Here is a 27,888-nt window from a genome sequence, read left to right as displayed (position 1 = left end):
ATGAGAAATAAGTAACATGCTAACATGCATGCTAATGTTTAGCATGCTTAATGTCATGTATGTTCCCATCCTAACTGCTGCTAACTCTAAATGACATTCAGTCACTGTAGAGAATTTACCTCTTGGAAAAAAATCTAATCTTAGCGTGTGAAGGTTGATGTAATCAGTCAATAAACCGTTAGGATTAATCAATCCTGTGATATTCATTCAGATGTTCAATTAATATAAAAGTATCGTGCTGATATTGATACGGTGGGATCAATGTGATCAAATCCTCTGGAGATGATGAATATCTGCAACAAAAAATAAAAAAATTCAAGGCCATCTGAGATGGTTCAGAATTCCTGACATCCATAGAAGTGGAATAAATCGACATTCCCATCTTTATGGTATAGCCTATCCAGTCTGGAGCACCTCGTTGCCATGGTGATAAAGATGGAGTATACGATTGAATGAGAAACATGCCTAGACATCTCACCTTTTTCCCCCCCTCATTAACGCGCTAAATAAAGCTAAACGTCACCACTTTAATGTACACAATGTGCTTTTATTAAAATGTTACTCAACACAACTATGCATAGAAAGACCTGGAGGCGAATCACGTAACACAGTTCGATTTGTTATGTCGACAAAATATATAAAACAGCTTCACAATATATATATATATATATATATATATATATATATATATATATATATATATATATATATATATTAAAAAATGCACTGCCCCAGTTCCCTATTGTATCATACTCCGCAAGGAGTAGAATTAGCACCGTGATGAATTAAACTCCAATATAACATCACATGACAGATAATTATAACGACGATGAGACGACATGAAAACAGAACAAAAAACACAACAAAATTGAGGTTTTTTAATATCACACAGAACAAGGCGGGCGAGGTGTTTTAAAGGCGATCGGAACGACTGCAGGTTACAGATGTGAAGACAGTGCATGGATAAATAGATTGATGAACAGATACGACTGGAAGAGCACCTCTCACTCCTTCAAAGAGGGAGATTTTGTCGTTGAAAAAAAAAAAAAAAAAAAAAAAAAAGGCCTGACAGTACATGAACGCACCGCTGTGGGGAATAAGTTATGCATTAAACCGGGTCTGAATGAACCGATGTGTGCAGAACAGACGCGTGTGCAGGAGAAGGAACGCCGCTGACAGCTGGATCTCATAAATATGTAAGTCTTGATTGTTAGTTTTCTCCCTGCGTTTAATAAAAAAAAAAACAACAAAAGTGTCCATGGCTCTTTTCTGGTAAATAAAATTACTCCTGTTTTAACCGTTGTAGCACACCGGCCCGACTTGGAAACCAAATTTCTGGTTGCCTTTGCCGAAGTCGGCGACGGCTACGTCCAGGATGGGGAGCGTGTTGGACACGGGAGCGTCAAATTCCAACAGTGTCCTCTCCTGCCCCGAGCGCGTCTAAAAACCGTGAAAACAAATAAAAAAAAATAATCAGAAAAACGATGCAGACGGCGATGCATTCACGCCCCCCCCGCCCCCCACGATGTACCGCCCCCTGGTCCTCACTCACCTGACACCCGTCGTACAGCGCGCTGATGTAATGCGTGTTCTCGTGCGTCAGCTCCTCCCCGTCGGCGCCCCTGAACCGCAGCGCCCGGTCGTGGGCGGCGGCGTGCAGCCAGGCGGCGGAGTTGAGGCAGTGGTAGGTGAAGGTCTGCTTGGCGGTGGCGCTCAGCAGCTGCAGGAAGGTCAGCTGGACCACGTGGACGGGAACGCCGTCGGATCCGGAGTAGGAAAACTGGAGAACGACAGGATCACAAATGTCACCTAGCCCACCTGTAAAAGGATGATGTCATCTGCAAAACTGATGACATCATCCCACCGGCTTCCACAATCCAACACGCCTCCGCATCCGTTTGTGCCCCCCGCACAACACGCCGCCTCCTGTTTTGATCTCCTCGGTAATCACGGCGAATTAGCATTCCCCTCCAAACGCGTCCCGCAATCACAGCAGTGTTTGTTTTTCGTGATTAGAGTATTTTGATATTTCAAGCAAAGTATTAAAACACACCTGTTTCCCTTTCCTGAAGGTGCTGTACCAGCCGCCGGATTTCTCTCCCTTCCAGGCTGCTAACTTCACCTGCAAGGAAAAAACAAAAACAGGAACAATTTTTAAAAAAAACGACAGATGAAGCTGAAAAGTGTTGTTTTTTTTTTTTTTAATCTCTGAATGATGAATCAGACGATCCAATAGTGTGAAAAAACTAACCGACAAGAACTTCTTGTCGGGGTACAGACACGTCTCTCCTTGTGCGGTGAAGTTACAGAACACCTTAAAGGAGTCTCTATGGCAACCCTGGTTGGGATCTATCCAGTAATCACCTGGAAGGGGGAGGGGGAGAAGCAAACAACCAGTTAATTCCAGACGTCAGACAGACGCAGGCAGAGGAAGGAGACAGACGGGTCGGGTACCGTTGGGGAGGTCCGGGTGGAGGAACCAGAGCTCCTTGCAGGTGCGTGCAGGGCTCTCGTAGGTCCCCTGAGGTTCACGCAGAGCCTCCACCTCCACCTTAATGGAGGAGAGAGACGCGAACACCCCCTCCACGCCGCGGCCCTCCTGCTCCGGCTGGTCCCTCTGCATCCAGTTCTCCTCGTCCTCCGTCTCCTGGAGCTCAGCGCCGTCCACCGGGGCGTAGGTCCGCCTCCTGCGTCCCAGTTCTGGGAGAGGTTGGATCCTGGCTGCTGGCAAGCCCTGTGTGTGTGTGTGTGTGTGTGTGTGTGTGTGTGTGTGTGTGTGTGTGTGTGTGTGTGTGTGTGTGTGTGTGTGTGTGTGTGTGTGTGTGTGGGGAGAAACACTGATGACCGTTTGACCGTTCAGAGTAACTACTCCTTAGTGTTCAATAACTTTATTACTAACTTTATTACTAACTTTATTACTAACTTTATTACTAATGTTAACATTGTTCAAAACCTTTTTGTCAGAGTTAAAATAGGCCTAATTATTGCATTGTGGGAAATGTAGTGTTTGGTGAGAGCTAACTTTTTTAATCTATTTATTTTGAGACAGTTTGACCTTTGTGCTCTCGCGGGCCACATTAAATGATGTGGAGGGCCACGTTTGGCCCCAGGGGCTTGAGTTTGACACATGTGGTTTAAATGGTTGCTGGTTGAACTTACTGGTGGTCCTGGTGGTCCTGCAGGTCCGGTGTCTCCTATGGGCCCCACTGGGCCCTGAAAACACGGAGATGAGGAGTCAGGTTCTGGTTGTAGGAGTCAGAACCCGGTCAGAGGAGGAACATCACGTACCTCATTTCCTTTAGATCCCTTCTCACCAACGGCGCCCTGATGGAGGTGAAGGTCAGATCAGTCATCCTGATGCTAACAGCTCAACAGTGTTTCTGTTTCTTCTTTAAATGCTGGGTTACTTACAGATATACCCGTGGGGCCCAGGGGACCCTGGGGGCCTGGTGGACCGACTGGACCCTGATGATAAACATTGAAATAAACACATGAGGACAAAACCAGATCGTCTAGAATCAACAACATGCTCGGTGTGTTTCTTTTTAGCACCTCCTCTCCTTTGGGACCCGGCAGCCCCTGGTTTCCAGGCAATCCTCGGTCGCCCTTCTCTCCTATATCTCCTGGTGGTCCGATGAGACCGATCAGACCCCCGTGGCCCTGCAGAGGTGAGGAGGCGGGTTCAGCGATGCTCTGGGTGAACGCTGATGTTACTGTGTGTTGTGAATGCAGGCACCTTGTCTCCTTTCTTGCCGTGGTCCCCCTTCAGGCCCAGTAACCCCGGAGGACCCTGAGATCAGAGAGATTCAAGCAGAGATCGTGTAAAATTAATTTAAGAGTGTTTATTATTATTCTTTTGCTTAAACTGTGATTAAAATATTGTGCCTCTGTCTTTTTCTTAATGATATTAGTAATAGTATGTCATCTTCATCTCACCATGGGACCTGGAGGCCCCGTCTGGCCGGGGGGTCCACTTAAACCCTGCTCACCCTGAGAGAAAGAAGCACAGACAGAAATAATGAAATCTCTCCGCTCTTAACGTCTCACTCTCGCCGCTTCGCCGCTCGGACTCACCGCCGGGCCGGGGATCCCTCTTAAACCCTGAGGACCAAACATCCCGGGGTGCCCCTGGGATCCGACGGGCCCTCTCTTCCCCACGGGGCCCTCCACACCGACAGCGCCCTGAAACAGACGGAAACCACAGCGAGTCCAGAAAGCGCCAGTGCTGAGGTGTTACGACTGGAAGAGATGTTTGAGACTCTCACCTTCGCTCCTTTTATGCCCGTCTTTCCATCCTTCCCTGGTTTTCCCAGGTGACCCTGAAGGATTTAACGTCGTTTCAGTCATTCCAACCAATAATTCAATAAAACGTTCAATGAAGACAAAAACAAACCCTTCGGCCGGGAGGTCCAGGCGGTCCGGGCTCTCCCGTCGCTCCCGGTTGTCCCTGAGAAACACACACACATACACACAAAAATTCATTAGTGGCTGAATCCCATCATCCTTCATGCTGATGAGTTCAAGGCTGCCGGGGGTGAATGATGCTCACAGATTTTCCAGGTTCTCCAATGTCTCCTTTGGACCCCGTCAGACCGTCTGCGCCCTGAGGAAGGAAGATGGAGGGAAGAGGAGAAACTAATCTTCATTTGGTCCACAAAAAAAAAACCCAGAGGTGTCTTCACACCTCAGCTTCCAGACCCAATAAATCTGGATCCCCTTAACTTTACTTCTGAGAGTCCAGACGGTTCAGTCAGTAGATTTACCGCTGTCAGTTCTGAAAAGAACGCCTGCTGAACCCTGCATTAAAACTCTTTAATAAATCATCACCTTAAATTAAAGCGGATTCTTCCTGTTCGCTCAACCTCATCAACTTCCTTTATTTGTCATGTGATTGGTAATCTAAGAAGGAGGAGAGAGAGCTGGGGTGCTCACATTGGGTCCGGCCTCTCCTTGCTGTCCCTGGTCCCCGGTGACCCCTATGGGCCCCTAGAAATGAGAAGGAGCCACAGATTAGCAGCGAAGACTGGAGATAGTAAAGTCGGGGTGCAGGAGATGCATTGCGTGATTTTTTTTTAGTTTCTCACAGCGTTCCCTTTGGCTCCGTCGTCCCCTGTGGGGCCCCTGGCTCCTGGGGGACCAGCTGCTCCTGGGATGCCTGTATCTCCTTTCTCCCCCTGGTCTCCTTTGTCACCCTAAACAGGAGGAGCGCAGCGAGACATCAAGAGGGGACGAGAGCAAAAGAGACTTTGAACCGAAGACGACTTGAGAAACAAAACTCACCATCCTCCCACGGAAGCCCACCGGACCGGGATCCCCCGCCTCGCCGTCCTCCCCCTAGGAGGAAATAGGATTAACTGAGAAGTCCTGTTTCACAAGCGACGTAAGTAAAAAGTCGGATTCCATTTCTTTACCTTCTCTCCGACGCCGCCTGGCTGTCCCACCATACCCGGCCGACCGGTCGCCCCCTGAAGAACACCGAGAAGAAGCGATCGCGGCGTTTCTTCAGGATTCAAGAGGGTGCTGTGATATTTCTGAGGTGCTTACCAGTCCCCCGATGGGTCCCTGGGCTCCTGTCGGGCCTTGTTGACCAGGGGGGCCCTGATGTGAAGTGATGACATCAGTTTCATGATGATTTATAAATAATGGAGAGATGTGATGGAAGTAAAACGGATGAACCTCACCAGAACTCCCACGTGTCCGCTCTCACCCTTCTCCCCTGGGAGGCCGGGCATGCCCTGATAAAAGCACACCAAACGGGATCAGAACGTTAATATAATCTATTAAAAAATACATTCTGCTGTTAAAGCCTCACCTGTAATCCGATTGGCCCCTGGGAGCCCTTGAAGCCGCGGACTCCCTCGTCTCCTTTGGGGCCGTACATGCCCTGCTGGCCACGGGGGCCCACCAATCCATCGACGCCCTGGTGCACACAGGAGTGACTGTTTATGACTTTCGGCTGAGGATTATATGAGATCGCTGGCAGAAAGCCACGATAGTAAAAAAAAAAAAAAAAGAAAGTAAAAAGAATGTGTGATGTTTTTACGGGTCTGACTTTTTACATCCGCGTGCAGGTGAATATAAAAAGTAGAGAAATGTAGAGACCGACAGGATGACGGTTCTGTTAAAGTTGTGTGTGTTCTCTTTTTATGAATAATCTCCATGCACATTTTATCAACACACTAAAATATGTTCCAGAAAACAATTCAGGAAACACATATCCTGCAGCAGCTGTTGATTTTTTTTATTGATTATTATTGAATTTTATGATAATGATCTCACTTGCTGAGTTCTGTGACAACAGTGATGTGAATCATTTGTCTGTGAGCTAAAATGAGCACAGAGGGAAGATTAAGGCTGAGTAATTAGCATAATACGCTGCATCTGCTTTGGTTTTAATATGTGAACAAATATTCCTTTTGGGGTGGGGGGTGTGTTACGTAGGGGGGCTCTGTTTCAGTCAGATGTAGCGAGTCACAAGTGATAGCTCCTCCAAAAAACACGACACTGAACAAAGATAAAGAGAATATAAAGAGAAGAGGAAACCTACTGGAAGTCCTGGTTGACCAACCAGCCCCTGAGTGCCAATGGGGCCTGGGGGGCCCTGTGTGTGTGTGAGGGAGGGGAGACATACAGACTTGATCAGATCTCCTGGATCATGGATTGAGATTGGGTGGATCTTCTGCTCTCTACTCACGGATTCCCCTTTGTCTCCTTTGCTTCCTTTCTGTCCGGGTTCTCCCTGCTCCCCCTGCAAAGGCAAACACCATTTACATTACACACACACACACACACACACACACACACACACACACACACACACACACACACACACACACACACACACACACACACACACACACACACACACACACACACACACACACACACACACACACACACACACACACACACACACACACTCAGACACGTTACCTTATCTCCGTCGTCTCCTGGAAGTCCCACGGGGCCCATAGCCCCCAGTAAACCTGTGGGCCCCTGCTCCCCATCCTGACCCTCCGGTCCCATCGGGCCCTTGTCTCCCTGGAACCAGAAAGTTTTATTTTGGTTATTTTTATAAAGATCTGACAGGAAAACGTCCTAAAACAAGTGAACAAAGGAGTGGGATGTGATTTACCGGCTCGCCCTTCTCTCCCATCGGTCCGGCTCCTCCGATCAGCCCCGCCCGACCCGGCTGTCCGATGGCGCCCGCCGGTCCCGGAGGCCCCCTCTCGCCCGTTGACCCCTACCGACGACACATGGTGATCCATGAACTTCTGGTGCGTCAAAGCCGATCAAATAGAACCGTCACAACAAACGACCTGAGGTAACTCACTAGGGCTCCTGGGGATCCAGCAGGTCCGGACCCTCCTTTCAGACCCGGAGGCCCCTGGAAGTGAACGATGCAGGTCAAGTTCAGTTCAGAGTTAAATTAATCAGCAGACTAGTTGTGTGTGTTACCGTGATTCCAGGGGCCCCTCTGCTGCCCCGGAAGCCTTTCAGTCCTGGAGGACCGTTCTTTCCAGAGGTCCCAGGTAAACCCGGATCGCCCTAAAACGAAATAAAAAATAATAAAAAAGTTCAATCAGAACCGAAATGACAACTCCCCAGTGATGACGGGTGTTCACGTGTGAATGACTCACCTTTCCACCTTCTTTCCCAGCTGCCCCGGGTAAACCGTGTTCACCGGGTCCTCCCGGTGCCCCCGGATGACCACGGTCCCCTGTTGGACCGGGTTCACCTGATTTACCCTGGAACACGCACACACACACACACACACACACACACACACACACACACACACACACACACACACACACACACACACACACGGATGATTGGATCAAGTGCTCCTACAATCAGAATGCCAAAGCAGGACAAATAGTCGATCACAGAGAAGAGTTCTGTCCATCACTGAGCTCACCTGTGGCCCCACAACCCCCATGGGCCCCGGAGGGCCTGTCTTCCCTTGGAATCCCTGCAGTCACAGAAAAGACAGGAGTTCAGTCTGCGTGTGTGTGTGAGTGTGTGTGTGTGTGTGACTGAGTATCACAAACAATTGATATTCATGGCGTCAGAACGAACTCACCGGCTCTCCTCTTTGACCCGGGTGACCTGGGAGTCCATCCTTCCCTGCAGGGCCCTAAAGACACACACAGGTGTAAAATAGGTGGATCTAATGGTGTGTTTGTTTGTGTGTGTGTGTGTGTGTGTGTGTGCGCGTGTGTGCATGTGTGTGTGTGGGCGAAGTTCTTTCGTCACAACTCACAGTCGATCCTTTAGGTCCAGGCTCTCCGTTCCTTCCTTGTGGCCCTTGAGGTCCCTAAATAAATAAAAATAAATAGATAAATAACAATAAATAAACAAACAAACAAATAAATAAATCACAAGAAACCATTCGACTAATCTCTAAAACAAAACTATTTTCTCTTACCCTCTCCCCTGGAGACCCCGTGGCCCCGTCGTGTCCTAAGGCCCCCTGTGAAAGCGTAAAAAGAGACCGACTGAAACTTCTCTTATAGCGTTAACTGATTTCGCCCGGCAACAACAATGACGAGGCGTTACGATTGGCTGAGAGTCGGCTCACCTTTTCTCCTGGTTTCCCCGTGGGCCCTTTGGCCCCCCTGGCGCCCCGTGCACCCTGTCATAGAGGAGACATTAGCGAGACCAAATCGGGAGCAGACGTGAACTCCTACTGACCTGAGACGGGGGGGGGGGGGGGGTCAGTCGGTCGTGACTCGCTGTACAGTGAACTTTCAGGGTCTTATTAGATTTATATAAATAAATAGAGAATAAAGAGGTCTGAAATAACGGCGCTGTAAACACATCACTGATGTATTATCACCTCTTACCAGGACACTCTGTTTTCTATTAGACGTGATGTATGAGGTACTTATCCGCAGACGGTGTGTTACCCACAATGGATGATGGCTGGCACACCCCCAGTTTGACAAGTATCTCTAGGACAGTAAGCGCTGCTTAATGCCCTTCATCCACCTGAACGATCTGAACACATTTCCCCCACTTTGTCTCCGTTTCAGATGATAAACCCCGGCCGTCGTCTCTGCCTCCTGCCCCCTTCATCCTCCTTTCGATGCAATGCAGAACCTGCCGGCGTGTCGCTCAGAGAAACCCCTGAATCATCTGATCCATCGTTTAAACTATTGATTACAGCATTTATGTGTTAATGTGAAGCAGCTCAGTCCCACACACAACAGCTAGAGGAATAATGCTGACTAATTCATTCCAGTTACCCTCTAGAGCAGGGGTATCAAAATCATTTTAACTCTGAATTTATTACCTATGCAAGTTACAAACATTACAGTTATGCAGAAACTAACATATTTTTTTGTTTCTCTGTTCTAACATAACTCCTTTTAATTTGTCAGGTTATTAATCTCACAGAACTCTTTCAAACAAGGATCAAACTATCCACGAGAAAAAAGAAAAATAACATCAAACACAAGTTAGGACATTAAGTTTGTTGTGTTTTTTCAAAGTTAAAATGGGCTTGATTACTGCATTGTGGGAACCTATTTAACCTATTTATTTTTAGACACCTTTTATGCTCTCGCGGGCCACATAAAATGATGTGGAGGGCCACATTTGGCCCCCGGGCCTTGAGTTTGACACATGCGCTGTACAAGCAGCATTTCACTTTCTGTACTGTTCGTAATGCACAGAATGAGGGGACGCTTTGAGACACAGCACTCACGTTTGGACCCCTCTGGCCCGTACTTCCTTGTTGCCCAGCAGGACCCTGGGTGACACCATGAGAAAGGGAACATTAACAGAACGCCTGATCCTCTCATTATTTATGTTAATATTATTTTAAAGCTTCTGCTCACTTTCTTCCCTTTCTCCCCTGCAGGTCCTAAAGCACCAGGAAACCCGTCAGAACCCTGGGGAGGAGGGAGGAACACATTTGTGTGTATAAATGACATTTTCTGTATCTGTGACATGTTTACATCGATTCGTTCATTCACTGGGGAGCTCACCTTCGGCCCCTGTCGTCCTGGATACCCTGGCAGCCCAGGAACTCCCAGCTTCCCCTGAAATGGGAGATGAGACGAGACTTAAACATTTGTCTTGTATCGCTGCAGATTAGCATCCTACTATCTAGCATGCTACACGCCAACTTCCCTGCATACCTTCTCTCCTGAAGTCCCAGGAGTGCCAGACTCTCCCAGAGGACCCGTCTGACCTTTGGGCCCCTCAGGCCCGTCTTCTCCTCGACCGCCCGGAGCGCCATTATCTCCGAAGTCTCCCTTCGCTCCCATCTCTCCTTTAGCCCCCGGGAAACCATCCTCTCCCTGCCGACACAAAGAAACGGATGAGCAAGAGAGACAACCCAGTTTAACAGACAGCTTACAGCCACAGGCGGCAGTGAAGGCAGCACGCAGACCGCAGCAGATCTTTGACTCGCCGTGACTCACCTTTTCACCTTTGCTTCCCTTTAAACCCCTGATTCCATCGGCTCCCTGTCAACACAGGATGTAATATTCATGACATCATGAGGCGCGAGCATTAAACCGACTGCTAGCAGCTTAATAATTCAATTAGAAGACGGCCGGGGGGCGACGTCCTTTAAAAAGTAAACAAACAACAGCCTCCTTATTATTTTCAGATGGAAAAACATGCTGTTCTGTAAATTTATTGAATGGAATTTGTTAAAACAACACAGGACTGGGAAATTTATCTCACACATTTGCGTTTTCTACCTTAACTCCTCGTTGTCCAGGGTATCCAATGGGCCCTTGCACTCCTGGGGGACCCTAGAAATAACCACGCATATTTTTAAGGAGCAGTTAGAGGATTGTTCAGCTGTCTGTTGAACACGATGGCAGCCTTTTCTCGCCAAAAGCGTACAAATAGTGGAAAGCAGCTAAATTTGGCATCGCCGTCCTGATCTGGGGCAGCTCCAAAGTAGTTCCCTCATCATCAGAAGCTTGATGGTTGGTTGCAATCAAGCAAACCCCCCCAATTTATTTAAAACTATTTCTTATTACCTTCCAGCTAGCTGTAGAAACGGTGACGGAGAATAAATTTACTGTCTGCATGCATCCCACACACCTACCGGCAGTCCTTTTTCACCTGGTGTTCCTTCTCTTCCAGGGTGACCCTAGGAAAAAGAGGAACTGTTAGGTGGGTGGTTCGGATGTCAAGGTCATGTTACATGTGACACAAACATGCTTAAACATACCGGAGGACCATCGTTTCCAGCTAAGCCCTGCATCCCTTTCTTCCCTTGAGGCCCCTGAGAGACAAAGGTCAGTCCGTCAATCACACACGCCTCTAATTAAAGTCAAAAAACTCTCAATTACGACTGTCTTACTTTCTCTCCCGGCAGCCCGACCAACCCCTGAGGACCAGGAAACCCCTGCAGGAGAGACGGAGAACTATTTCATCATGTGCGGTTATTCGTTTATGTGTCTGTCCGTCCCGTTCGTACCAGGATTCCAGGGTTGCCTTGCTGTCCAGGAGCTCCGATGTCTCCCAGGGGTCCCTGTCACAAACAGGAAGTGACGTCATGGGGAAGTACATGATTATCACTCTGTGTTTTCTATATTTATTAATACTCACAATGTTTCCCTTTGAGCCTTGAACCCCGTCGATTCCTCGAATGCCCTGAGAGAACGGAACAGGAGAGAGTCAAAGCTGTGGATAACTGGAATAGAACCAGGATCAGGACCAGGATCAGGATGAGGGTAGTCCAGGGAACTGAACCGACACTAACTCACTGATTTAATTTTGCGCCACAACTGCCAAAAGAAGCCAACTGAGGCAGAGCCGCGTACGCTGCATAATAACTCCTAAACGTGGAGTTTATTTATTGTTTGTCGTGAATTCTAAATTTCATTTTGCTTTTCCTATCAGATTTAATAAAAGGCTACGTTGCCCCCTTCACTCCTATCTTGGATTTTTAAATTTTCTCGTTATCGGAGCCTCGCCAGATTAAAAGTAAATAAAACCCTGAAAATGATGAGACGCTGTTTTTAATTTGGACTCCGTCGCGTCTTTGCTCGGAACGTTTAAAAGCTGAATCTATCAGACGTCTACAGGCGCCAACTTGTGTTCCTTCAAGTTTCTGTAAAGCTTATGAGGATTATCATCCCCTGGATAGAGGAGAATCTATGTAAGCAAACTGTCAGTCGTGTGAAAACCAGAACCAGAGGCTCTCGTTTGAGAACTACGTGTAAAGGATTGATGAACTTGAGGCCACTTACAGGCTGGCCTGGGGGACCGGGACGACCTCTGGGACCACTGAGACCTCGGGAACCCTGGAATACGCGTCACAGTTACATGTAAGGACACAGAAACGACAGCTGGTGAGAGCGCGTGCCTCTATATGACTATATATACGACTGTTAGATCTTATGAGTGAGGAACCTTCTGGAAAATGTGTTTGATTGTTTATGCGTTTGATGAAATGAGTTGTTCAAGGGTGGAGATGCAGTTTAAAGGTTATGAAGATCTATAACACTTATATATAGGTGCAGAGGTACTGTGCATAAGTGTATTTTGTGTGTATTTTATTCTACATGTGTGTGTTAACACTTACAGCATCGCCCGGCTGTCCTCTCGGCCCCTGAGGCCCCTCAGAGCCCTATGAGAACACCAGCAGTCATACTTCACACACAAACCACAACAAAAGGCTGCATGAACATGAAATATCTGCAGACGCGGTGACCTCCCACCTTGTCTCCTCGCTCCCCAGAAGGACCCGGAGGGCCCGGCTTTCCCCTGTCCCCCTGAGGAACACCAACTTGAATAATGAATTCCCTTCTGAACACCAATCACCTGCGACTCCCCCTCGACAGATAACTCACTTTATGTCCTTTGTGTCCAGGGAGACCTGGCAAGCCGTCAAAGCCTCGATCCCCCTGAGGACAAAAGGGACAAACGAGGTGATGATTTGAGAAGAGATGGGAGACGGCAGGTGAAATGTATGACGGGGGGGGCCAGTGGGGTCAGGTCTTTACTTTTGCTCCAGTCTCTCCTAGCGCTCCTCGGCCCCCGTCTGCACCCGAACGCCCCTAAACGACACAAACAAGCACAAACAAGTCAGACGTGGTAACTTTCTGTAACAGGTGACTTTTATTTTGGAAGGACTACCGTATTAACTTACCCTTTTCCCAGCTCGGCCGTTCTGACCCGGGATGCCCTGGATCCCCGGAGGACCCTGGGTAAAAACAGGTGGGAAGTTGAGCCGCTCCTATGGGGTGAATTCACAAACTTTGTTGCCATGACAACCGATGGACTCACCATTGGTCCCATCTCTCCATTGCTCCCCTTCAGACCGGTAGCACCAGGCAGACCCTGCAAAGGAAAAGCTGACACCACTGACTCGTCCAAACAGGTCTCCTCTGGGACTCGCTGCTCACTTCTGTGTTCATCTTGGGAAAAAGTTCCTAGCCCTACATTTACATCACTTTGTCTAACAGGAAGTACTCAGGACCCCCCCCCCCCTGTGGATGCCCTGAACTGATTGCTTTTCTTTTCCAACACTGATGTGGTCTCACTCACTAGTGGTCCAGGTCGTCCCCTGAGGCCCAGCGGTCCTGGAGGTCCCTTCATGGACATCTGCAGGAAGGAGGAGGAGGACAGAGACACACAAACCTCAGTCGTTTGGCATCTCCGCTGCTTGTGGGCGTGTCTAAATGGTGTGGGTGTGTCTAAATGGTGATGGTCATTGTTTCACGTCGGCGTACCTTGGTCTGCTGGAGGATGGCCTGAGCCTGAGCTTCCTGCGCGGAAACCACAGTTCCTGTCTTTGGATCACTGCCCGCCTGGAACTGTACACACACACACACACACACACACACACACACACACACACACACACACACACACACTCAATACTCCACCTAGTGGACAACATGCATCACTGCCACAATGTAGGTACACCTCGGCTTATGTTGTTCTCAATTATACTTTGGTTCTCAAAAAAAAACCCATAAACGAGTAAACCTTTAAAAATAATGTTATAAATTATTTATAAATACTGTTATGAATGAAAATAAAAGCATATAATACCCTGTCGTTAGCCCGTAGCAACCCCCATGACCCACAATGTGGAACAAGTGGCTAACGACAAGATGGCAACGTTTTGTGTGTACTATATCAAAAAATGTAATTTAGTTATTTGTTAGCTTAAAACAGATTTCTATTAACCAAATATTATTGAAAATGCATTCATTAATAAAGTTCAGTACAGAACTGGGAACGTTATCTTTACTTTAGCCATGAGACGCGTTAATTCGACTTGAGTCGTTTTTTTGACTTGCGTCTCCTGGAAATGATTAACGACGTAAGCCGATGTTTAACCTGTGATGTCATCACATATTAACTACATCATATTAACAGTCACCATATATCAAAATAAAATCTGAGGCTGATACTTTTCAAAATAAAGGTCTTTTATCCCTTCTGATGAGTTCAGTTGGATGAGGCGATGGTACGGCTTGCACAGACACACACATTTCTGCAACAATTCTGAGCAGGCCCATTTTTCAGTTATGGCATTCATCTATTTGCCCCGGGGCTCAGTGGGGGGTGGGGGGTAATGGGACCATATAACTGCCATAGCAACATCACAGCAGCTCATAAGGCCTCACACACACACACACACACACACACACACACACACACACACACACACACACACACACAAACACAAGTATCTTCATGTTACCGGTAGGAGCATGACGTTTCCAGGGGGACCTGGTATCCCGTCGGCTCCATTCAGGCCCGGTCTCCCCGGGGGGCCCTGAGAGGAGACAGAGGAGGACAATTAGGGAGATTCCACACTTGTGGGGGGGGGCTCAGTTACGGAGGTCGATCTTCACCGGCTCCCCAGGGTCTCCTCGAGGTCCTACTGGTCCTGTGATTCCAGGAGATCCTCTCTCCCCCTGCACACACACACACACACACACACACACACACACACACACACACACACACACACACACACACACAACAACGTCGTCAAACCATTCCATCACAATGTTACGCCGCCGTGTCTGAAATGTGTTTGAAGCTGGGGGGGTTAAGTTTCTGACCTCTGGTCCGGGGGGGCCATACGGTCCTGTGATCTGTGTTCCCTGCAGAGATTTAACAGAAATGAACCTTTCCGGTGAGGTTTTGGAACCGTCACACACAAAGAACCGGAGTCACATTAATGTTCAAGAGTTTAACAGACAAATAAGAAACGTGTGCGCGTGGAGCTGTGCTGATTGCACAAGCCAGTACAGATAGTAGATGGTTGAAATATTTGATGATTTAAAAAGTAATCGTCGATGGGATGCCATTCTTCTGATACCTGATAGCGTAGGTTTCACATTCAGGATCCATATCAGGAGCATGTACGGTCATGTTGACGTGTGTTTTTCTTACCGCGCCCAACTGAGCCGGCTCTCCTTTCTGCCCTTTCTCCGGTAGATCCTGATGAAGGATGAAGACGTGACGACGTGAACATCGTTAACGCGTCAGAGCAGAAGAAGAGCAGCTTCCTGTACGCACCTCTGCGTTCAGGGAGAGATCCCCTTCCCTCTCCGCCGGCCCGTAACGGTCGTACTCGTCCTCATATTCGTACTCATTCACGTGGATGTAGTCGGTGGTGTTGTCGTAGTCGTCGTACTCTATGATCTGTCCAACAAACACAAACAGGAAGTGAAAAAAACAACAACACATGAAGGGAAGCAGGAGGGTCTCTTTTTTGCCGCCAAAACCTAACCTCGTATTCAGTGATGTTAGGACCTGCAGTCCCCGTGGCAACGGAGAGGTCATCGTAGAGGTCGCTGTAGTCAAACTCCTCGAACTCCTCGATCACACGTTTCTTAGCTGGCTTCTCCTCCTGAGGTTCATGACAGAATGAAAGCTGATCAATACAAGGAACAGAAAGGGAACCCGTAAGACACAAATGGTGTCTGTTTGGATTTAGATCCACATCCACATTTGGTCGTCCCGTCTGGATCAGAGCTCCACAGTCTCCACGCTGTTCAGGGCTCCTTCAGTGTGGCCTGTTTAGGCATGACGGCCTCATTACAGCGTCATTAGAGGAGGCAGGCATGTCTAAACTCCATGTTTACCTTCAGCTTGCTGCTGATTGCACTTTCCGTGGTGCTACAACAAGAAATGTAACCACAACATGGATGAAATAGTCAAATCTCCCACCACAGGTGCCTCTCAGTGAGGAAAGACAAGGACAAGAGAAAAATGTTCAATTCCAGGAATTGTGTACGCAAGTTTTTAAAAAAAAAAAAATCTTGGAACATTTTCAGAATTTGAGAAGAACGGCACTCAAAAAATGAACCTAAGCTCAATTTGTAACCATGGAAACAGAGAAATAAAACAGATGAAACCTCTAAGAAAACAAAAAAAAAAGGCAACATGTCAGTTCTTGGCTGCCGTGCAGAGAAGGTTTCCTGAAAAAATATAAAACTGTGTTTCGAGTTATGTTCCGGAAAAGAGACGCAACTGACAGACAGATGGAAGTCGTTCCGATATACACCCCCCCCCCCACTTCGTTTGTGGCGATGGATAATAAACTAGGAAGCCTGGAGAGTTTTTTTGAGCTCTAAGCCAGATAATAAATCAAACAACAGCGGCTGACAAGGATTTGAAAGCTTTCCAGAGAGTGTGGAGCGTTGGCACGGAGAACCTGGAACCATTCAATACAGTGTGTTTAATGTAATTGGATAAGAGGATTGAGAAAAAAAACAAAACAGAAGTTGATCGCTTTGTGGAAAGAAGTAGATTTTTATCATTCATGACTTTATTTTGAAACGCAAGTGGCTTCTGAGATCTAAAATACTACAATTTACAATGGAAATAAATCCGCCATGTTTTCTTTCATGTCACCCAGCGGAGCAGGTCGTGTAAATATGTGACTGACGTGAATAAAACTCTTCCAAACTGTCCGCAAATAAAACATTTTTTCTCTCACAAATGAAACCTTGGCTCTCTTTTACTTTCAGAATAAAAGTCTCCATCTGATAGACTTCATCCTAGCCCTCATAGCCTTGCTTCCTGGTTACAGACGGAGCCTCACCTCCTCGGCCTCTGTCAGGATGCTGTTGTAAGGTAAAGGTGCGTCGCAGTCTGGGATGTAGTCCTCACAGTATGTCTCAGCCGCTCTGGGGTCGTCGACGATCAGCAGCTGCTGGATCTCTCCCTGCGCCGCGATAACACAATCACACAAACCTGACACACTCCAAATCCCTGCTGTACAATATGGTACTGTTTAAATTGATGACATCATAAACACGTGTCTCCCATTTCTTTATCTTTGCCTGCCTGTATGTGTTCATGTATTCCGATCAAAGCGAATTCGCAGGCTGTTTTAATCAATGCTGGACTTAATTGTTAACAGAGCTTAAACATAAAATTTGATTTTTCCTCTCTATGCATGCCGGGGTGTCAGTCAGACATGGAGCTCTGATAACAAAGGTCAAAGTTCACACTTATCGGTTAAAAAGATCTCACACTGCCTGGGGCGCAATAGGAACGTAACTCAGGCACAAAACTCAAACACATATTTTTAAACAGGTATTAATAGTATTTATGAGGTGAATAAACACAAATAATGCATGTAATTGTCTAATTATTATTAATCTAATTATCATTTGTCATAGTTTTTTATCTGCAGGTACATTCAAATCCTTTACAGTTTGGCATGTGAGATCAGCTCAGGGCAGTGGGGATATGCAGTACACCCCGACGGCCACCAGAGGGCAGTGTGGGGAGCTTTAATCTCACCCATTTATAAGGGAAATAAAACAAGGAGGAACAAACAAAATGATCATATTCTTTTTTTCTTTTTTTTTAAATATTTGCCAAATCTCCTACCCACAAAAGTATAATCACCCCAACAGGCTGGATGGTGTTGAGGCAATTGCTTGACACCTGCCCACTAACACACCTGGAAGCCACACACACACACACACACACACACACACACACACACACAGACCCACCTCAAATACACCCTCATCCAGCAGCCGCGTTCCGAACACGGTGACCCCCTCGGTGCTGACGCGGGGGTCGTCGCCCCTGAGCAGGTCCAGAGTGTCCAGTTTGATGCAGTCCAGGTAGAGCGTAACAGACCGGCCCTCTACGCTGTAGGCGATCCTGTGCCACCTGAGGGGGGGAGAGAACTTTTTCCTTTTCTGGGAAACCTTTTGTGTTTGTGTGGCTTCAGTTTTTAAATGTGTGCGGTTACCCACTTGCCATCAGCCATGTTGATCTTTCTAAAGGTGGGGTACAGCTCTGGAGGGGGTTGACCCTCGTGATCCTCATAGAGGAAGACGGGAGACCGGCCGACCTCCAGACCCAGCTGCTGTGTGCCCTGTAACATGTGGGGGGGGACTCTAACACTTATTTGGCACTGAATAAACTCCATTAAGTCCTATTAATCACATCACATTCCACATGACATGATCTGGTTATGACGCGTACCTGAGAGTCGTACAGCGAGAGGAGAAACACCTGTGAGCCTTTCACAGCTCTGACCGTCGTCATCACAGAAAAATTAATCGGGAACGGCAAATCTGATTGGGGGGGGATACAAACCAAATTCATGAATACCTACTGATTTTAATTTTCTCTTAAAAGGAGCTGATCGGGTTAAAGCTCACGGGGAAAGAGCTGCTTGGTGGGCGCGCTCAGCTGAATCTTCCTGTCGATCTTAAACGCGAGGTCCGCCTCCTCCCGCCCCTCCCTGCTGGTGCAGAGCCCCGCCTCCAACGACACGCCCTCCATGTCCTCTGACAGCTCCAGGACCTTCAGGACATCGATGGGATCAGCTGCAGAGAAACACAACCGACAGGGCCATGGAGATGATTATCGGGGATCAACTGATCTGGTCTTATTCGGGTGGTTCCCCCGAATAAGACCGGCTTCCCTGCACAGCAACAAAAAGAAGATGAAGTACATAATTAACTTCTAACTAACAAGGATTTTTTTCTCTGCTACTTTTTAATTCGTATAAATCATATCCGTCAAACTCAAGGCCCGGGGGCCAAACGTGGCCCGCCACATCATTTTTATGTGGCCTGTGAGAGCATAAAAGGTCAGAGTCTAAAAATAGATTTAAAAAATTTTTTGTTCTAAACAAAAACTACATTTCCCACAATACAGTAAAAAGGCCCACTTTAACTCCGGCAAAAACGTTTTGAACAAAGTTAATGTCCTAACTTGTGTTTGATGTTATTTTTCTTTATTCACTTGAATAGTTTGATTATTGATTGATGGAGTTTTCTGAGTTTAATAACCTGACAAATTAAAAGGATTTGTGTTATAACAGAGAAATATAGTTTTCAATGCAACTGTAATGTTTTGTAACTTGAATAAGTAATAAATTCAGAGTTATTTAACATTAAGGAGTAGTTACATTTATTTTACATTACATTTAGTGACATTTATTAGTTACATCTGGCCCTTTGAGGACAGCCGTTATGCTGATGTGGCCCTCGGTGAAGATGAGTTTGACACTCCTAGTATAAATAAACTGAACCTCTGTTTTGTTCACACAAAATGTCTTTATGTCATGATACCTTTGAGATACGGGTGCGATGTCAGCCCTATAATTACATTAAGCTGTAAACAAACTAATGAAATACTTCATCAGACAGGTTATTCTCTCTGTCTGCCTCTCATTCTTTCTCCCTGTGGTTTATCTCCTTATTACTGAGGCCAGTCTCAGCCTGGATCCCACCACAAAGACTAAAACCTGAGTGTGATAAAGAGGAAATGTGGCCTGATGATGATTCATTCTGCACAAACGCACAACAGCAAAAAGTAACACAACCATTTGTGTATCTAAACATGCAGCTGGAGTCGTCACGTCAGCAGAAACACGCTTCATATACACACTTCCTGTGAGATCAGGAAGAGACGGGATGGAAAGATGAGACTGGAGAAAAGGGGGGGGGGCTTGTGTGCACCCTGCTGAAGGTGGAAGGAGAAAAAAAAAAGGGGGGGGGGGTAAAAAGGTGAGCGGAGGGGAGGGGAGGGCAAGCCTCTACTGGTGTGGCTTCTTTTCACAAGTTTTCCTGGAGCTTACGTAAACCTTCCATGTGCCACACACACACACACACACACATTCTCACACACACACACACACACACACACACCAGTTGGATCTGTCGGCCAGCTGTCCCGCGGGCATCCTGTCATCTTTCATGTGGGGGGCACACGTTATTCATTCAGCAGCTAATTATGCTGAATGAATAACGTTGCGCTGGTATTTGTGGCTTTGGGGGTTTACAATCTGATGTCAAGGAGTTTTATTATCAGTGACTTCGCTGTCGATGATGTCATGATGGACACACACTCCTGTCGATGATGTCTCTGACTTTAATGTCTGTGTTTTGTCTGTTCAATAGATCTAATCATTTATTTGTACATTATTTGTCAATAATGCAAGGAAATAACCGCTATTAAATCCACGTCTAAATGAATCAGCGACACTTCCGTGACCCCCGTACCTCAGTACGCCTGGAATACACTGCTCAAAGTTAGCTCCATTAGCTGCTCAGAATTTCTCAAAGCAATATTTGGCCTGCTGGTGATCACTCACGTCAAGCCGAGGTCAGCTGACATCCCTTCTGACACCTGATGAAGTTTTCAGCCATACATACCAGGAGACTGAGCAGCGCTGACACCTGAATGCATCGCGGACAAGACGAGACACGGAAAACTTTCTCCTCACTCACTCTCCATGCTCTTAAACACAACCCTACTGTTGATATGACACACACACACACACACACACACACACACACACACACACACACACACACACACACACACACACACACACAAGCAGTGTATACATGGTGCAATGCATTCACACTCAGGTGTCCATCAGGTGCAGTCGTTATCCTGAGGCTCTGAAATGTGTGTGTGTGTCTGTGTGTGTGTGTGTGTGGAGGCCTGGGAGGGTCACGCGTGATCAACATGCACACACATGTAGAGCGTTTCATTGGAAGCTTCAGACGAAATACAGCGATTTGCGCTTTGAACAGTAAAATACACAACAAGCGTTAACAATTCAACATTTAGCTCGCTGCATGTTAGCGACTTGCTAACACCGACCTCCTTTAGTTTTTAATGATGAGCACATTACAAACTAATAATTCATTCATCATTAATGATAAGATAGAAATCTGACTTTATTTATTTATGAACGTCCCAAATTCACAAAATCTATTCACCGTGTTTCCGACAATCACAACCTTTTCCTCAGTCGCTGTTTGTTGCACAGCCGGCTAGCGCCGACGGGACACTTTGCGAGGAGGAAACTTTAAATTGCTTTGCTTTATTTTTTCAAGCGGCACAATTTCACACCGTGTTGCATTTTAACTACACAACACTGGGCAGTATTTTGCATCGTTCCTTCTTACTATCTTGTCTATAGTTTCCCCGCTTCTTCTTTTGCTGCACGACAGTTTTCCTAAACTACCTGTGAAGTGCGCCCTCTAGTGGTAGGACAGTTCAGCATTCAGGAGAAATAAAGCCAACGCAAATAATTGATTAATTGTTTGAGTGGTTCAGTAATCGTTCTCGATATACTTTGACATGTCACAAACAGCTACATGCATCTGTCACTTTCCTGCACGTATTGATGCAGAATCAGACCAACCAGCTGAACACCATGAACTTTACTGGACCCTAACCCTGCTTGTGGACATAGTGTGTGCCTCATTTTGTCGCATCTGGGTCTGATTTACTCATTTGATTCTGAATTTTTTACAACATCCTGACACTCGGGGCAACCAGCTGGACTTCTGCTGGTGCTCCGCATCAGGCCTGTTAGTTGACCGCGTTCAGAGAACTAAAACGTGAGGCAGTGCGATGGAAGTGGAGGTCACCGTCGGTTATCGGATATCTCTCTCTCTCTCTCTCTCTCTGGAGCAGCCAACACACAGATCCACACGACATACAGACGGTTTAATTGACACCATATTGGAAAGACGGCGGATTTTGTGTGTGTGTGTTATTTGCACGAGAGTGTTTGCGATTACTCTGTCATTAACTGTTAAGGCCAAGAATGCAATAACATGCCTTTTGCAAAGTCGTCTCAACACTTAGACAGGGAGAAAGAAAAACACCACACTGGGGTTCAAATCCCCCCACAGAGGTTTTACCCCCAGGTTGTTACAGCCCTTCACTTCTTCTACTCGCTCTTTCGGCTTTTTTTTTTTCTTTCTTCAACTTCTTCTCCCACCAACATCTGATGCTGCTCTACGAGTTGAACCAGACGCAAGATAAAAGGAGGCAGAAGGAGACCAGAGGGGAAGACGTGAATAAGAGGGAAGGACGGGATGGAGGGGTCATGTGTTTCCTTTCCTTCCAGCTCAGCTGGCTCTGACAGCAACAACACAACAGACAACAAGTCTGTGCCTCCAGTTTACACACAAACATGTACACAAACATTCGTGGGTTGACTCGACAGCCTTCTACTCAGCTCCTGTCGGCAATCCGAGGCTCTCAAGTAGAAATCATTTATCATCTCAAGACTTCAACATCGTTTTTTTGATCCGGTGGAACAACAAAGGCTTTTGAACTGATTCATTCCGACACGGAAACCAATCCTCTCAAACACAGATCAGAGGCTGCATCAATATTTGTCAGTCGCGGGGCTTCTTGGACAGCTACGCAGAGTTTTTTGTGGCTTGGAGCTTTATTTCTGCACATACGGTGACTTTAATATTTAAGAACAAAGACCGATCCTTTTCAAACACAGACAAATTTATGGCAGACAGAACTTCAATGCCAGAGAAAAAAGCATACTATAAAATGATATACGATAATATTATATTTGCTTTAGGCGCATTTGTGAGCATTTTCTGTTTTTTTTTAAACAGGACTGAGTCTTTATAGGGCAACATGGAAGAAACCAAACAAGAAAATCGAGAATTGACATAATGTTCCTGAGTTAGTGGATAACAGTGCCTGTTATAGACGAGAAATAAATCCCTCCTCCAGGCCTGCCACCAGATCCAGAACATGTTGTCTGACCACAGCTCCATTTGGGAGATAAATGTGAGTCCTAAGTTTCCCAAGCTCAATAAATTCTCTTTTTTAAATGACAAAATATCCATCATGAATCAACCAGAGAAGTAACCGTTTAGTCTTCTACGGTAACACGCTTTGAGCTACCAGGTTAGCTGTCAATCAATGTTGTTGGTGCAATCGATCTTCCTCAAAGTCTTCCTAAGATGAGGAATCCTAGGCTATAGTTCCTCTGCCATACTGGGACAATTAGCTTGTAGCATTAGCAAAATGTCCACACTAACTTATGAAAGACTAATTTGTGCATTGGATCATTTGATTTATTGATTGTTGCCAGGATGTTAATGTAGACTGAAAGGTCTTTCCTATAACCTGTCTTAGAGGTTCTTTAAGTACCTGATAATCAATTTCAAAATAAAACTCAATGCTGTAAAAATTCTTTAGATTAATTAAAAAGCAACATCACCAGTAATAAAAAAGAAGCATGAGACGGTTCCATGTGCATCCAAGGAATCACCTTTAAACACAAGCAACTCATCTAAAATCTATATACTATATATACTACTCCTCTTTTAACTGATGTTTTTGAGTTTTTTTTAATATATTAATTAGCTGATATTACCCTTCATAAATTAACTAGGGTTTCTGATTTCCAGGAAAAGGTAGACAGAGAGCAGAACCAACTGTATTTGGTTGAAACCAGGAGAGATCTGCCTTCAATTACAGCAGACACCATAATTAGATGGGGAAAAAAAGCCCAAAAACAAATGGTACCAACCCCACAAGTGTTTCATCGGACAAAACAAGTTAAAGAGCTGCAGGCCTGCGAGCAGCTTTGATACTGTACTTAGTCACGACAGCGATTCGAGCTGAATGCCATCATCATCATGCTAACGTGCTAACAAACATGAAGTTTCATTAGTTTGTCATCAGCTGCCATTAAGATAATGGAGAAGAAGACGAGGTAGAAACGAGTTACTGTAATTTAAAGTACTCTGATCAAACAATGAAGAAAACAAGACTGCAATGAAGCACTGGTGTTTATTTAATTTCCTCTTAATTACAATACCACAGTTGTTTTTTCTTCCTATTTCCAGTAAAAGCTTTAAGGGATGTTTCATATGTGCTGTGATTAATTTAGTCACATTTTGATTTTATTTATTCGCTCATTTTCACGTGTGTATAATGATTTTTTTCTAAGTGCCACAACATCAGTGTAGTTGTGGTTTTCCTACGTCTGCTATTTAATATGTAGCGCCACAAAAAAGCACATCTGTAATAACGGGAATGAGATGGATTTTGCAGGTATTTGGACATAAAAGCATTCAAAACTGCATTCAAAATGTGTAAAACTGAAATATAAAGACAAAGCAATAATGTGCAAATGAGCAGCATTCATAAAGACAATTTGTGTTAATGCCAAATCTCTCACATTGACATACATCCAAACCTCAAGGTGCTGCAAGACAAAGTAGGAGATTGACTTAAGAGCTTAAGACCATTCCCGTCTGCAGAAATCTGAAAGGAAATCCCTCCAAACGCTGTGGATGTGTTCAAGTCCGAAACAATGAGAAACCCACAGAATGACGGATCGTCTCCAGTTTCTCCTGCAGGAATTTTTTTCACATGACTGTTTAGTTATGACTATTACATCGACTCCCGACATCATGTTCACGTTAAATAAGTAAAACCGGAGAACCGCTGCATGGCTTACTTCCCATTTACTTCATTGCAGATGCAAAACAAAGTCGTCAGGAAGTTGTTCTGACCTGAAAAATCTAATTAATCCATCTTTGCACAAGCTGTTGCTGACAGGGGTCACCGCCATCAATCACAGAGCACAAACCTTTCCATATCCAGTGTCTGAGCAGGACAGGCAGAAAAGAGGATTCACCCCGAAGCACAACCTGACAGAAAATAACAGACCTACACACCAGCCTCTTCCTGTCATCTGCACTTTATTTTACTTTTATTTTTTCCTCTTACATACAAGTGTTTTCAAGAGGTAAGCACATCCAATTTCTATTGCTGTTTTTTCCTCAAATTTCTTGTCTTTTTGTTCTATTTTCTCTTCGCAGAATATCAACTTCAGATTTTTTCAAGTCTAAAATTATTAGTGACAAAAGATGAAAATCCAAACTGGGGAGAAAATGTTGCAAAACTGCAAATTCCAGACATTAGCAACTTGGTTTGGCTTCACCAAGCTACAATCTAGACAAAACTTGAATTAAGCACTAAAAAAATTAATGATTATTAGTGTTTTTTAGTGGGATTTGGTGCTGCTAAGAGCAGATTTCCGCCCCACATCACACATAAATCCAAACTTCTGGTTATTTCCTATTGGTTGCGTCGCTACAGGTGTCTCCCATCATCTGTCAAACCAAAAACACCTGCTGTAAAATCCCTGACTGGACGTGTTTCCTCAAATTCATTTCATGCACTGAAGCAATCAACGAGACTTTTTTTAATGAGGGGTGGGGGTCTGATTTCATTCTGGTGGAAAAAATAGTTCTGGATAGAAATACCGAATACTTTGAATACTTCAAAAGCAATAAACGCCCCACCTGAAGGCACAGGTTACATATGAACAATGAATTAGGTAAGAGAACTGAAACACCTGAGGCCAGACCATAATATGTTTGACCGTAACCTGACCACATTACTCTGCAAGCTGTGATCATAATTCACGCTGAGCCGCTGACAGCCAGGTGTTTAAACTTTTTAAACAAACTAATAAATCAACAATCAATCATGACGTGAAGTGTTTTGTTGGGGGGTTTTTTCCAAGCGTGGACGAGAGAATTCCTCCAGGAGCAGAAAAAAAACCAACATGAGAGGAAATCACAAGCTTCATTTTATTATTCCTGCACACGTGCGAGGTTTCTCGTTACCGCCACTGTTATTTACAATTAAACTCGTGTTTACGAGGACTCCGCCTCCGATCACCAGGTGTGTGAGACGCTACAGGGTCCGCTTTGACCCCACGTGACCCCACAGGTCCAGAGGTCACATCAGTCCCTTTGGTAATGACCTTCACCATCAGAGTGATCAGAATGTAAGTTATTACATTTATTAGCGGGACAATAACACTGTTATGACCTTACAACTTTATTTGGTGTCTCCAAAATCCAATTTTTGAATATATAATTGATGCATGAACTCATAAACCACATCAGTTAGCTGGTAGGGAGTGTTTTTTTGTTCTTTAGTGTGAAGTCAGGTAGGTAATAATGGTAATAATGGTAATTAGGCTATTAGGACACCACACAGACACTTCAGGGTTGTCTCAGCATCATCTAAGAAAGAGCAGGTGGAGGCAACAAGGTGGCGTCTCTGCTGATCCATCGCTTCTGTTTTTGATTTTTTCTACATAAGAGGAATTAATTCAGAATTGCTCGTAATGCAGGCCTGCAGGGCAGAAAGAAATCAGAGGAAACTGATGTGATTCTGCAGAAGTGCAGAATCAGTCGCTAGGCATGAAAGTCGGAAGTTTAGCTCAACATTTTCCACGGAACAACCCCTCGTCATCCAGGAAGTCACACGACAATTTGTCCATTTTACACTTTGGTTTCTGAACATCGTGCGAGTTATAACATGTTAATGAGGTGGCTGGATTCCCACTCTTTTCATTCTCTATGTCAAACTGGTGATTTTCACCTTATTGGAATCAATTTTCACCTTAGAAATACAATAAAATCACGAAAAACAGATGCAGTTTGGTTCGTCAACAGTGAGGAAGTTTGCTTCTTTATTAGGACAGTATTTCGGAATTTTCTGCAGCTTTTATGGTTTATCTTTCCAGATGCTAACACACACAGCCCATCATAGCATCGAAGTCTATCCTGATAAAAATGCGACCACATGTCCTCCAGTGCAGCTCCAGGGCCTGAACCCAAAAACCAAGGCTGGGTTCACGTTACAGCCCTTCTTCTCATTCATAACCAATAGGATGCATCCACCTCCGCTCCATCAGATGTCCACGAGTAGACTGTGAACAAGTTTTCATTGTGAACATACCCCCTAGCATTCCCAATACAGTCCAGCAAAGCTCATTCCAGTTGGATCCGTGCCTTCCCCATTACTCAGCCATTCAGGTGAAACATCCCAAAATATTCACATGTGTCAGAGCACAGACCGATGCAGCAGCTATGGGGACAAGTCAAGACATATAAGCATCTGCTTCTGACTGTCTTACTAATGTGCAGCAGGTCTCAATCCAGACCCAGAAGCATGAGGAATGGAGAAATGGAAACTAAAGATAATGTCTGCAGAAACTCACAGAAAAAAAATCCGTAAAAGCAGTGTGTGTGATGTGGGTGAGAAACAAAAACCAGCCATCAGTGAGTGATTTTCCAGAACAGGACGGTGTTAAATCTAAGGATGCCTGTTAAAACCTGGCTTTCATTAGCTGGGGGAGCCCTGGGGGGGTAAATGTGTGTCCCAGAGGAGGAGAGAGAGAGAATTAACCCTGATGTGAACAAATCAATCGCTTAACTACGGCAAGTCGACCTACCTGCCCTCGACGTGTGAAACCCCGTCACGAGCAGCAGAAACAGCCCTGCTGGGCTCCATCGATCCATCATGTTTGAAGCTATCGATACGACAGCCAATAACCCCCCTCCGCCGCTCCCCTGCGCTCTGCGGGACACCTGCGTCTAGGTGAACTCCTCGGCTCTGATTTGCACGCCCCCGCGTCAACGTGCACTCCACCAGGTGGCAATTAATTATGAGTGCGCGCTCATAGAGGCTGATTCTGGTTGTAGGTTCTAATCAATGCAGCCCATTCACTCCAGTCTGTCTGTTCTCACAACCCCCCGGGTGGGTGGACGGGTGAAGAGGGGAGAGCAGCGGGGAGAAGTCCTAATCCTGGAA

General features: G+C 45.8%; 1 protein-coding gene across 1 annotated transcript; it reads right to left on the bottom strand.

Annotated features, from left to right (window-relative positions):
- Positions 1–724: 724 nt before the first annotated feature.
- LOC137600198 (collagen alpha-1(XI) chain-like) lies at positions 725–27,888 on the bottom strand. The gene is made up of 66 exons (XM_068321676.1): positions 27,530–27,888; positions 18,636–18,803; positions 18,457–18,548; positions 18,225–18,346; positions 17,976–18,138; positions 17,051–17,173; positions 15,734–15,853; positions 15,520–15,645; positions 15,394–15,441; positions 15,060–15,101; positions 14,847–14,909; positions 14,693–14,767; positions 13,710–13,793; positions 13,525–13,581; positions 13,264–13,317; positions 13,127–13,180; positions 12,981–13,034; positions 12,828–12,881; positions 12,696–12,749; positions 12,560–12,604; positions 12,225–12,278; positions 11,581–11,625; positions 11,450–11,503; positions 11,333–11,377; positions 11,201–11,254; positions 11,075–11,119; positions 10,719–10,772; positions 10,434–10,478; positions 10,149–10,310; positions 9,996–10,049; positions 9,846–9,899; positions 9,713–9,757; positions 8,585–8,638; positions 8,432–8,476; positions 8,267–8,320; positions 8,087–8,140; positions 7,922–7,975; positions 7,641–7,748; positions 7,459–7,548; positions 7,334–7,387; positions 7,136–7,243; positions 6,934–7,041; positions 6,695–6,748; positions 6,548–6,601; positions 5,813–5,920; positions 5,682–5,735; positions 5,545–5,598; positions 5,412–5,465; positions 5,281–5,334; positions 5,085–5,192; positions 4,933–4,986; positions 4,550–4,603; positions 4,394–4,447; positions 4,266–4,319; positions 4,075–4,182; positions 3,937–3,990; positions 3,737–3,790; positions 3,553–3,660; positions 3,412–3,465; positions 3,289–3,324; positions 3,160–3,213; positions 2,455–2,734; positions 2,252–2,364; positions 2,054–2,122; positions 1,553–1,780; positions 725–1,440 (listed from the first exon to the last, which is right to left on the bottom strand). The coding sequence occupies exons 1-66, from the start codon at positions 27,597–27,599 to the stop codon at positions 1,294–1,296; spliced, it is 5,169 nt and encodes a 1,722-aa protein (XP_068177777.1). The 5' UTR covers positions 27,600–27,888; the 3' UTR covers positions 725–1,293.

This window comes from Antennarius striatus, chromosome 8, assembly GCF_040054535.1.
Source record: "Antennarius striatus isolate MH-2024 chromosome 8, ASM4005453v1, whole genome shotgun sequence".
Taxonomy (NCBI): domain Eukaryota; kingdom Metazoa; phylum Chordata; class Actinopteri; order Lophiiformes; family Antennariidae; genus Antennarius; species Antennarius striatus.
The sequence above is the reverse complement of the archived record's forward strand: the minus strand, read 5'-3'. Positions and strand labels throughout refer to the sequence as shown.

Bases quoted from the DNA above. Each gene is read 5' to 3' on its own strand.
- LOC137600198 (XM_068321676.1), bottom strand. From the start codon at position 27,599: ATGATGGATCGATGGAGCCCAGCAGGGCTGTTTCTGCTGCTCGTGACG. The intron at 17,174-17,975 runs GTGGGTCTGTGT...ATCGCGGCGCAG, and splicing joins TGGATGAGGGTGTATTTGAG to GGAGAGATCCAGCAGCTGCT. The intron at 5,193-5,280 runs GTGAGTTTTGTT...CCTCCTGTTTAG, and splicing joins TGGGCTTCCGTGGGAGGATG to GGTGACAAAGGAGACCAGGG.